Below are 12721 nucleotides of genomic sequence, written 5' to 3' on the forward strand. Positions count from 1 at the left end.
GGGCCTGTGGACCTAGCTGCCTTGCTTCAGAATTAAAACAGCAATGAAGATCAATGATCTGACCTCTCATGCCCAATCAAGTTCATAAAGTTGAGATGGCCCTTAGGTTTGGCCTTTGAGAAGGAGAATATACAGAAAGATCATCAAGAAAAAGGTGACATGCAGAAGCTTCATGTAGACACACACAAATACAGTTCCAGAGAACCATGATTCTCTTGAGCAAGTCCTGGGAGGTGATACCAGAAACTCCATAGAGGTCAGCCTGAGGAAAAAGAGCGCAGTGTCCAGGTAAAGAAATGAAGATGGCTCAGTGTGTATAGCAGCCATACTGTGGATGAGAAACACAGACCTCTCATCTCCCTTGCCCCACAGACTGTGAGGTCCTGAGGGAAGAAAAGGTCAGCTAGGTGGCCCAGTGGATAGTGCTGAACCTAGATTCAGGAAGACCTGAGTTCAAATCTAGCTTCAGACATTTACATTAGCTATGCAATCTTATGCAAGTCATTTATCCCTATTTGCCTCAGTTCCTAATCTGTAAAACTGAGCTGGCAAATCCCTCTAATATCTTTGCCAAGAAAACCACAAATGAGGTCATAAAGACTCAGACACGACTGAACAACAACATAGGTCTTACCAGAGATAAAGGGGTTTGAACACCCTTAGCAACCATGAAATTATTCCTGCATGGAGAGAGACTCATCTGGACTAGTACTGTAAATCTAGGGGACTTTATAGGTCCCCTGGAGAGGGAAAGCTTTACTGTCTGTTGCATCGGGTCCTTTGTGGTATTTATGAGATTAAACAAAACCTGACCTATATTCAATGTTTTGTTAGCCTGAGGGCTTACACAGAAGCTAAGGACCCTTAGACATGAGCCAAACTCTCTTCAGAGCAAAAAGGGTATGATAATTGAGAAGTCCTTAAGACTGAACCTGATCCTTGGGAACCTGGAGCTTCAGTAATGAGTCACAGGTTAGAATAATATTTTGTTATTTACAACCATGTAGCATTGGTAGAAAGTTGTTAGTAATATGCATGCACATATAAACACATGGATACATATGTGTAACACTAATAATGTTATGATTCACAACCACAAAGTATTGCTAGACTATTATTCATATATACATATGTATATTCGGGGCATCCCCAATCTTGGTGTAATTTTAATCTATTAATAGTTTAAAACTTGAAACTATGCATACATATATATGTATATATACATATGTTAGATGGTTATTATGGTTATATACATACATACAGGGTATCCCAAAAATCTTAGTGTAGTTTAAACCTGGCCCTTTCAGGTTAGAAAAGTACTTTACATGCCAGGCTTCTGTGAAGTGAGGGCTAAAGGTATTATCATTCTTATGCTTGCATGTGAAAAACCATAGCTCATAAAGATTAACTGTGACTTACCCAGGAAAATACAGTTAGTAAGTGTCTGAGGCAAGATTCAAACTCAAGTCTTCCTGATTCAAAATCTAGTACTCTTCTAGAGTGCAGTTTAAGCTGAAATGGAAATCTGATAAGTTGAGTAACTTGGCCCAGGCCACAATTACAGGCATATATTCACAGGTATATGTATAACTTTATCTACATTTGCATGATGTATATAAAATACTAATAATCTTCTAATAATATATCATTGAAAATCATAAAATTTTTAGTATTACATACTTATGAATATATGTAGATATATACATAATTCTAACAATGTTGTAAATAGGGTTTTGTATCAGGAAGCAGCTTGTAATCATTTAAAGTACATCACAATTTCCTCAATGTAATCTGACCCACTTTCTTTCTCCTGGTGAATTCTGTGCCCAGCTCACTATTCCTCTGCAGTGCCTGCTCAAAATATATGTTCTGATGGCCTAAATGCAAGGTCATCTACAAACAGGAACAAGTAGAGGACCTCGGCTCTGTGGAATCCCATTATAACACATGGCAGCACTGAAGCTGCCATTTTCCTCATGGCCATTATTTTCCTTATGACAGGAGATAACATACCTCCTTTGAACTTTGCAAACCATCAAGTGCTATAATGTTAGCTTTTTTCATCTTCTTTTTCTTCTTCTTCCTTCTCCTCCTCTTCTTCATTATTCTCATCATCACCACCACCAGCAGCACAAGAGCTGCCAGGCAAGATGGCCAAGAGGCCTGTGCACCCTGTGATCCTGTAATAACAGAAGTCTCTCTTGTTATCAGGAGTCTGTTAGTGGCCCTTTTTCTCTTTTTCCTCTGTGTGACTTCTCTAAACTCCTTATATGAGTGTAGGGTCTCCATTGCCCTTTACAATCCTTTCCTTCTGAAGAATTCAGGAATAACAGTAAATAAGCCCATTCAACCAAGATGGTAAAATTGCTTCCTTTACCTCTGAATGCCTTTTCTCTGACATCTGGGCTGTAAGTCAGTCAATTATGTTTTATTTATGCTGGGAGCAGAGGAAGAGGAAGGGACTCTCAAATGTCATTTTACAAGTATAGGGAAATTCCAGTGAAAAAATTCCCTCTCCTTATGCAGATCAGCACTTAGTGACTTACAGTCTTCCTGAGCATTGAGCTGCTAAGTGATTTGCCCAGGGTCACAGAGCCAATATGTGTAGGTAGAACTTGAACTCTGATCTTCCTTACTCCTGGGTCAGTTCTCTATCCATCTCCACACTGCCCATTCATCTGTGGCACTTAGTTATCCAAATGTTGGCAAATTAAAGCCACAGTCTTTTCTGATGATAGTATGGTATAGTGGAATGAGTACTGGGCTGTAAATCAAAAAGACCTCAGTTCAAATCCTGCCTCATTCACTTGCTAGCTGTGTGACCCTGAGCAAGACGCATTCTTTCTGAATCCTAGTTTCTTCACATGCAAACCAAGGATGATAATACCTTTGGTACACGCTTCTCAAAAGTCTGGTATATAAAGCCCTTTTCAAACCTGAAAGGGTCAAATAACTATCAGTTCTCTGACTAAATTGAATGTGTAGAGCTGCTAACATTAGGGTTGCACAGTCTGACATACCCCCATCAAATATAAAAGAGAAACTCACTCATGTCTAAGGGAGCATCTCAAAACAAAAGGCCAAAAGTATGTGCTGGAAAAGACAAGAACTACTAGAATTCAATTCTATCTGTTGCCACAAAGGCTCAGAATGAGAGAATAAAGCAGACCATTAGGGTTTGCTTTCCTTTGTTTTTAAAAAATCTAACCAGCAAAAGAAAAAATTTATTAATTCAAAGACGATTTCTCCAGTTTTTTCAACTTTTATGTATCATAACAACAAAGTAACTGATAAGAAAAGAACTCTAGGCCTTCCAAGACTAGTGCTGTGACTCACATTTTCAATTTTAATGAATTTCTGATAACTGTATCCGCACATCTTTTAAACCTGGCCTTTCTTTTTCTCTTTCTGGTTTTAGACATAGGATTCCATTGAAATGTTCTTATCTGGCATAAAATTTCCCTTAAGAAGTCCAAGGACAAATGGCACGTACCTACTTTTCTAGCACCATCTGTCATCATGCCCTAATAACAAACCTTTCTACTTGTTCAGTGCTTTGCAGTTTAGAAAGTACTTTTTCATTCAGTTTCACCACAACCCTGTGAAGCAGACAGGATAAAGATCACCCACATTTTACAAATGAGGAAACTAAAATTCACAGCAGCATTCATTTTAATAAATTGTCCACACTATGATTTGAACTCAAGGCTTTAGATTTCTAATTCACTGATCTCTTACACTCTATTGACTTTATCATACAATCAAGACATTCCTTCAATGTCTTACCATCTGCCAGATACATCATGCTCACTCTGTTTCTTTGCTTCTGCAATGACTCAAACACTCTCCTTATTCTCCTTTATGAGAAACCTTCCCTGAAAAACGCAACTGTTGGCAAATCAAATTTTTGGGCAGCTAGGTGGGACAGTGGATCGAATGCCAGATTTGAACTAGAAAATCTGGCCTCAGACACTTCCTAGGTGTGTGACCCTGAGCAAGTCACTTAACCCTGTTTGCTTCAGATTCTTCATCTGTAAAATGAATAGGAGAAGGAAATGGCAAAGCACTCAGCATCTTTGTCAAGAAAGCCTCAAATAGGGTCACAAAGAATTGAATATGACTGAACAGTCATCAAATTTTCATCCCCTCGACAATATATACAATCTCTAAAAGACTTACAATGGAAAATGTTATCCACATCCAGAGAAAGAACTATGGAATCTGAATGAGATTGAAGCATACTATTTTCTCTATTTTGGTTTTTCTTTCTCATGGTTTTTCCCTTGTGTCCTGATTCTTCTTTCAAGACAAGACTACTATGGAAATAGGTTTAAATGCATACATACTATATACAGGCACATATATATATATATATATATATATATATATATATATATATATATATATATATATATATATATATATATATATATATATATATATATAGTGTATATACATCACATCTCTACGATATTATCTTTCTTTTATTTCTACACTGCTTTTTAATTTTTTACTTAGTTATTCCTTATAATATTTCTGAGGCAACAAAGCAACATATATGAAAATGTGACATTTTGAATTTTTAAAGGCTCATATCAAACAAGACATACATATCCATAACTAACTTTACTACTTCAATTTTATTTGATACAAAGAATCTTTTTTTCCTCAAAAGTATTCAGTCTTTTCTTCAGAGACAAGGATATTCTTGTAGATGGATAAAGCATTTATTGATTGCTTACTATGTGTCAAGTACATCATGGAAAGCAGAGGGAACAAATGCAATCAAGAGAGTGCTTGCCTTCAAGGATCTTACATTCTAATAGCTGAAGAAAATACATAAAGCAGGTGGGAGCTGGCAGTGCAGCCCCAAATTCAGGGGTCCTCTGGGCACTGAAGGCCCTCGGGAGTGGGGTCATGAAGAGCCCCTAGAGGAGTGGAAGAGGTCTGTGGGTAGAACCACTATGTTAAGCAAGAAGTGGCTGTACCCTTATTTATACTTAACAATGTACTAATTACACGTGAATTCCTGAATGTTAGCCACAGTTACCCCAGTGAAATCTAGAGCAATATAAAGCCATCTAGACTTAAAAAAAATAGATGAAAAGCAGATTTCCAAGATGATGAAATGTCATTAAATGAGTAGCCTGTGTGGTTATTCCATCTATTCTCATCTTAGACAGTCATTGTCCTAACAACAAATTGGGCCCCAAACTGAGTAAGAGTAGGATATCAAGCTAGATCCCATTTGGGAAACTGTGTCGTGCTCTCAGCAATCCCAAACTATTTGCCACCACCAATGAGGTTTTTTTCTGGCATATTCTCTAAGTGAAACTCTATGACTTTGAATCATGGAATAATAGCCTGATCTTGGAATAATTAAAATCACATACAATAGACAGGGCAATGGAAAGACATAGTAGGCAAAAGTAGGTGGCAGAATATTACCAATGATAATGTTTGAAAAGTATCATAAATGATATTAGCAAAGATATATATGTGTGTGTATATATATGGCTAAAAAAAGGTAAATCAGTCATCTAGCAAGAATAAGAAACAGATGGACAGAAAAAGCTGAGTACAATACTCATATACACAAGAAATTAAAATAACCAGAAAAAGTTAATAAAAGTTAATAAAGTTAATAACATGAAAGTTCTTTGAAAATATATGAATGAGTAGTCCAGGCTAAAAAGGCATAGATGACTTTTTGTGTGTCCTAGTGGAGAAAGTATCCTCACAGATGAAATAACAGACCTACTAAAACATTCCTATTTACTCAGAGGTAGACAAAAGACAAGTAAGGGTTTATTTAATCCAATTTTTAAATTTAACCTATAGGAAAACAGAAGCCTGAAGGTCAAGTGAATGCTTAGCTAGTGATAGCAGAGGCAGAATGATTAGAATGCAGATCTATAAACTCCTAATCCAGTAGTCTTTCTCCTATACCTTAACTGTTACGCTTGACACTCACTAGCTGTGTGACCTTGAGCAAGTCACTTAACCCCAGTTGCCTCATCCTGGCTCATCTCCAGTCATCCCGATGAATATCTGGTCACTGGATTCAGATGGCTCTGGAGGAGAAGTGAGGCTGGTGACCTGCACAGCCCTCCCTCACTCAAAACAAAGTCAGGTGCAAGTCATGTCATTATTTGTCTGATGGCATGGTCTTCTTTGGCGATGAAGGACAAACACACACACAACTGTTTTGATTGGGTAGAAGTGAAGAAATCAGAGATATTCTGGACACCTGGAAGATCTCCACCAAAGAGGAAAAGGCTTATAAGGAAGAAGCTGGAAACAGAAGAAAGGCTTCAGTTTTCCCTGGAACTGGAGCCATTAACTTTCAAATGGACTGACAAATAGAAAATATATTCTCTAGATAATATGTACCTAAAGATGTTTATTGAATTTTTTTTGTCATGTGATCTCAAATACTGACAACTTGCATCATACGATTTATGAAGTTTGGAAGGTTGTTTTGTTTTTTTTAATAAAATAGCTAACTTCATGTGAAAGAATTTCATTTCTAGGTGATTTGTTAATTGAGCTATTATTACAGCAAGATCATTCTAATACATGAGCCTTCTATTTTCTCTTCACCATAAACCTTCCCCTATTTTTCCTTACTTTTCAAACAAACTTTCTTTGGGAAATTGCAGTAAATACTATGTTCTTCCTTACCCCTTTCAATATGTCTGGTAACATAGTTAATTCATTGCAACAAGCAATTATTAAACAACACACTCTGCTCAGTATGGGGTACATTGTTTTTCAGCCATTTCAATCATGTCCAATTCTTTGTGACCCCATTTGAAATTTTCTTGGCAAAGAAACTAGAATGGTTTGCCATTTCCTTCTTCACTTCATTTTACAGATGAGGAAACTGAGGCAAATAGGGTTAAGTCACTTGCCCAGGGTCATACAACTAGTAAGTATCTGAGGTCAAATTTGAACTCAGGTCTTCCTGACTCCAGACCTGGTGCTCTAGCCACTGCAACAACTGTATGCTCTATGGGGCATACAGATTCACGAAACAAAACAAAAAAATATCCTGCCCTCAAGGAGATACTAGAAAGGCACAACTTACATACAGATAAGTATAGTACAAGCAAAACTGAGGAAAGAGAGGGCACTAACACTTGGAGGAGGAATTAGGGAATCTTCAAAGAAGATGTGACACCTCAGGTAAACCTTGAAAGAAAACAAAGATTCTAGGACAGGGTAGCTCAGAGGTTCCTGAACTTATTTGGTCTTTTTAAAAAAAAATTACTCAGCATTCCCCTGGAAATCTACTTTTTTTTTAACCCCTTAATGGTTTCTTAATTGAAATTTGCATGATTTCAAAAAATATATATATTTGAAATTACGCATTTTAAATTTAGTAACATTATAAATTTGTGGGATTTTTCCTGCATTTAAATTTTAATGCCACAATATTGTGTCAAGTAATCATACAGGATCATATTGTAAAACAAGTCTTTACACTCACATATTCCTGCCAATGCATGCTGGATTTCCTGACAATGCACAACAGGCTCACCTGCCAACACTTATTTGTTAAAGTCCTGTCTATGGACGTGACCACTGATCAGTTACAACTTGCATTTTGTGTGTTTATTTGGAAAATAATGTAATCACTATGACTTTATGTTACACAATAGATGAAATATGTACAAATGATTTTCCAAAATTTTCTTCTCTTCCTTCTTTATACTTCCACTGCCCACTTACTTTTATTCAATCTCTTGCAATTGCACCCAAGGATAATACTAGCCCTCACTGGATCATTCCAGAGCCCCGCAGCAGGTGGTATCACCTACTTTGGGAAACTATGCGGTAGACCAAGAAGACTATTCCAGGCATGGGGGACAGTTTGTACAGATGTATTAACCTAACAGATGAAGTGTTAAGTTCAGAGAACAGCTCATAACCCAGTCATGAAGGTGAGTAATAGGAAATAAGACTGGACAGGTAAGTGGGAACAAAATTCCAGTGTCACTTAATGGTAGGCTTTATTCTATGGCAAAGAGAAGCTACTGAAGTTTTTTGAGCTGCATAGTAGCACTATTAGACAAATGTGTTTGGAAAATTATTTTGGCAGTTATGTAGAGGATGAATTAGTAACAAGAAATACAAGAAGCAGAGAGCCCAGTCAAGTAGCTTTTAATCTTTAATTTTAATTTTCAGTTTGAAATTCTCTCCCTCTCTCCACCTCCTTCCCTAGCCATTGAGAAGTAGGTATGATACCCATCTTCCCAAACATAGTTCCACATTAACCACATTGTAGAGGGGAGAGGGAAAGAGGAAAAATAAAGTGACAAAATATGCTTCAATCTGCAATCAGACTTCATCAGTTCTTTTTTCTGGAAGTGTATAGCATTTTTCATTATGAGTCCTTTGGAATTAGTGTGGATCACTGTATTGATCAGAGTAACTAAGTCTTTCACAGTTGATTACACTATTGCTATTAACCATATGCAATGTTCTAACTCCGCTCACTTCACTTTGCATCAGCTCATATAAGTCTTCCCAAGTTTTTTTGAAATCGTTTTCCTGGTCATTTCTTACAGCACAATAGTATTCCATCACAATCATGTATCATAATTTGTCCAATCATTCCCCAATTGATTGGCATCTCCTTCATTTCCATTTCTTTGTCACCACAAAAGAACTGCTATAAATGTTTTGTACATACGGTCCTTTTCTTTTTTGTTGCAGATTTCTTTAGCATAGAGAACTAGCAACAGGATTACTAAGTGGAAGGATGGGTTTATTATGCCCTTTGGGCCTAGTTCCAAATTATTCTCCAGAATGGCTAGACCTATTCATCGCTCCACCAATAGTACATTAGTGTAGCTGTTTTCCTACATCTGCTTCAGCATTTGTCTTTTTCCTTTTCTGTCATCTTAGCCATCTAGTGTTACCTCAGAGTTGTTTTAATTTACATTTCTCTAATCAATAATTATTTGAAGCATGTTTCATATGGTAATTAATAACTTTGATTTCCTCTTCTGAAAACTGCTTGTTCATATCCTTTGATCATTTTTCAACTGGGAAATGGCTCCTCTTTTTAAAAATTTGGCTCAGTTCTCTATATATTTGAGAAATGAGATCTTTATGGAAGAAACTTGTTATAAAATGTTTTCTTCAGTTTCCTGCTTTCCTTCTATTTTTGGCCACATTAGTTTTGTTTGTACAAATGCTTTTTATTTTCATGTAATCAAAATTACTCATTTTACTTCTTGTGATCCTCTCTATCTCTTGCTTAATTGTAAGCCCTTCTCTTTATCCATAGAAATGACAGGTAATTTTTTTTCCATTTGCTAATGATATCATCTTTTATGCATAACTCGTGTACCCACTATGAGTTTATCTTGGTATGTGCTATGAGACATTGGTCTGTGCCTATTTTCTGTCAGACTGCTTTCCAGTTTTCCCAGCAGTTTTTTTAATAGTGACAAATTCTTGTTCCAATAGCTTGGATCTTTGGCTTGACCAAACACTAGGTTACTGTGGTCATTTACTTCATACATTGTGTACCACATCTATTCCACTAATCCACCATTCTACTTCTTATTCAAAACTAGATTGTTTTGATGATTACCACTTTGTACTATAGTTGTACTACACTAAGCTGCCTTCCTTTGCTTTTTTCCCCGTTGATTCCCTTAATATTCTTGATCTTTTCTTCTTTCAGATGAATTCTGTTTTTTTTTCTAGCTCTATAAAGTGATTGTTTGGTAGTTGGAACAGTATGACGCTGAATAATTTAATTAATTTAGATAACATTATCATTTTTATTATATCGGCTTGACCTACCTATGACCAACGAGTACTTCTTTAGTTATATAGTTCTGTCTTTTTTTGTGTGAAGAGTAATTTTTAATTGTGTTTCTATAGTCATTGTCTCCTGAGTCTGTGCCTTAAGCTTCCCTGTCATCACGACAGATTTTTATGGTCAAGTTCTTTTTTAGTTGTTTGCTCATTTTTATAGCCCATTTCTTAATTTTGGACTTCATGATAGATTTGGGGTCTGCTCTTACCTCTGAGGGGTTGGGTTACTGTCCTGAGTCTTGGGTTTTTATGTCTCAGTTTTCACAGCAAAGTCTGGGGGCTTCTAAGTTTTCAGTATTTCCAAGGTGGTATGTTCCAGGGATGGGTGCGGTCAGTGTTCTCCTGGTCTATACTCAGATTGTTGCTGAGATAAAGCCCCTATTTACTCATGATCACAACTCCTCTCCACCCTGAAACTGTAATCTGTACCCCAGTAGGGCCTCTGTTTCCTTGCAACTGCAAGAGCTCCCCTCTGCCTTGAAACAATAACCCAGGATGGGTAACGGGCAAAGGAATTGCCAAGTGGCACCTGGTCTTGTACTCAGTGTTAGCACAGGAATCCCTGTAAACTTTCTGACGATGTGTTCAATTCCCTTAAAGTCTCTAGGCACTGAGCATTTCTGGTACCCCTGCTGATGCTGCTACCACCTCCAATGCCCACAGTCCCTGCCATTTTGGCTTTACTATGGCTAACCCCAATCATCATTCCCAAAGACCTTTTTTTCTGTCCTCCTAAGGTATCATGGGCAGGAAAAATGGTTCACTATGACTTTTTTTTGTTTATGTTGCTTAGAATTCAATTTGATGCACTTTTAAAAGTTGTTTACGGGAGAATTATGGTAGAGCCCAACATAAATGCTCACTTTACTCTACCTTCTTAGGACTGCCCTACCAATCAGGTAGCTTGTATAGTTATCCAGGCAAGAGATAATAGGATCTGAACTAGAATGGTTGCTGCTGTGTGAATGGAGAGAAGAAAGAAGTGAGAAATGCTGTGGAGGAAGAATGGCTAAGATTTGACAAATGCCTGGTTATGTAAATGAACAGAGGAATCCTAGAAAGCTGAGCTTGATGGTGCCTTCAACAAAAATCAGAACATTTTGATGAAGGTAGGCTTAGTGGGGTAGATAATTGGTATCATGTTGGAAATATTGAGCCTGAAATGTCTATGGACATTCAGAAGGTAATATTTTGCAGATTGTTGTTAATACAGGACTGGAGTTCAAAGAAGAGAGTGGGGCTAGATAGTATACACTTGGAAATGAAGATAATATTTGAACCTATGGGACTTGATGAGATCACCAAAAGAGAGATCAGAGAGAAGAGAAAGGATGATCTATTGGTTTTGATTCAATGTGGCATTTTTTTATATTTTCAGGTGAAGCCATTGACGTTCGAGATAATACAGAAAATGACCAAATTCAATACATCATTCAGCATTACACTGGCAAATTGTAGAAATATGTCATCCCTAGAAATAAACTGAAGCACTACACACCTTTTGGAATATTTCAAGTATAAAAACCCTAATGGAAATTTTTTGCTCCAATTATATACATCCCCAGGATGTAAAGAAATAAAACAACATTCTGTTTTCACTCTAAGTTAGAACTGAGATAGGTTGCATGCAGTAAATGACATGAGCCTATTTTCCCCAGTGTTTATTTGGTATTGCTAATTACTAATTTCCTTTGGAAAAGAACAAACTTTTTGCCTGATAAAGTTACTGTAAATTAATCTTTGAAAGGTATCTCATGTCCAAGAGCAGAAGTGGAGAGGGAATATTTTTGACAATTTTTAATATAGAAAATATTGAATCAATTACTTCAGAAAAATTATTTTTAAAAGACAACGCTTTTTATGCAATTGAATCCAATGAAAATTAAAATCAGCTTACAGATATCTACAGAACTCAAGAGTATAAAACAGTCTTCTTTTAAGAAAGAAAATAAGATGACTACTGATTACCTGTATATGGTTTTTAAATGTTGCTCAGTCTCTTCAAGTTTCTTCCAATATTCCTTTGTAAATTTAAAATACTCCTTAAGGATTGAAGATTTCAAATCAGGATATGGGCATCTCAAAGTCTGTAACTCTAAAGGAAGTTCATGGGGCTCAATTTTTTCTTCTGAAGGATGAGTTAATGCCTGCAAAGGAACCCTTTATCATTCATTTAATATAAATGAGTAAATTTGTTTAATGTTAAGCTCATTCACAATTGAAGTGTTATGTCTAGTAGACTTACTTTTATTCCAGAATCTTCAAGCTCCTGTTCCAAAAGCATTTGTTCATGGGCAAGTCTTCTAAAAATAGTCTTCAACTGTTTCTTTACTAATTCAACCTATTTGACATTTAGTACAATTTTAACACAATATAAATCAGTACAGTTTACCAATGATGTGATGAAACATCCAAGTATAAATGAACATAAAGAGAAAGAGAGCTGCCCTCAGAGCTAATACAATGTGATTTTTCAAGTCTTGCCTCCCTTCAATTCCTGCTTACCTCTCAGTGAATCCAGACAACCTCCTAAGACTATAAACTGTCATTTGCATTAGTAAAAGAGAGTTTATGAGGGACTTCATTAGATTAATGAAATCATAGGTCTAGATGAAATATGTACATATATGTTTCAAATATATGTATGTATATGTATATATACATGCAAGATATACACACAGAAATATGTATACACGCATGCATATTTACATGTATATGTTGTGTATATATAAATAACATGACATATATGCATACACATGAATTGACATACATATTCACAAACAATGACATTAGGAACCAGTGCTATGAAACATAAGGTTTGTAACAAAAGAAACGGGTGGCTAGGGGGCACAGTGGATAGAGTGCCAGGCCTGAAGTCAGGAAA

The 12721-nt window shown here is 36.4% G+C and overlaps 1 protein-coding gene and 1 long non-coding RNA gene across 6 annotated transcripts in view; one reads left to right on the forward strand and one right to left on the reverse strand.

Moving 5' to 3' along the window:
• Positions 1 to 12721, reverse strand: part of CCDC148 (coiled-coil domain containing 148) — a 300035-nt gene that overhangs the window by 180086 nt on the left and 107228 nt on the right. For all 5 annotated transcript variants that reach the window (XM_072612054.1, XM_072612057.1, XM_072612056.1 and 2 more), the window contains 2 exons: positions 12083 to 12178; positions 11806 to 11984 (listed from right to left, as the gene is read on the reverse strand). In XM_072612054.1, coding sequence (XP_072468155.1) covers positions 11806 to 11984; positions 12083 to 12178 — 275 coding nt within the window. The remainder of the gene's footprint in view (positions 1 to 11805; positions 11985 to 12082; positions 12179 to 12721) is intronic.
• Positions 661 to 11441, forward strand: LOC140505755 (uncharacterized). The gene is made up of 3 exons (XR_011967650.1): positions 661 to 972; positions 7766 to 7946; positions 11216 to 11441. It is a non-coding gene; the product is annotated as an uncharacterized lncRNA (long non-coding RNA).

Source organism: Notamacropus eugenii, chromosome 5, assembly GCF_028372415.1.
Source record: "Notamacropus eugenii isolate mMacEug1 chromosome 5, mMacEug1.pri_v2, whole genome shotgun sequence".
NCBI lineage: Eukaryota > Metazoa > Chordata > Mammalia > Diprotodontia > Macropodidae > Notamacropus > Notamacropus eugenii.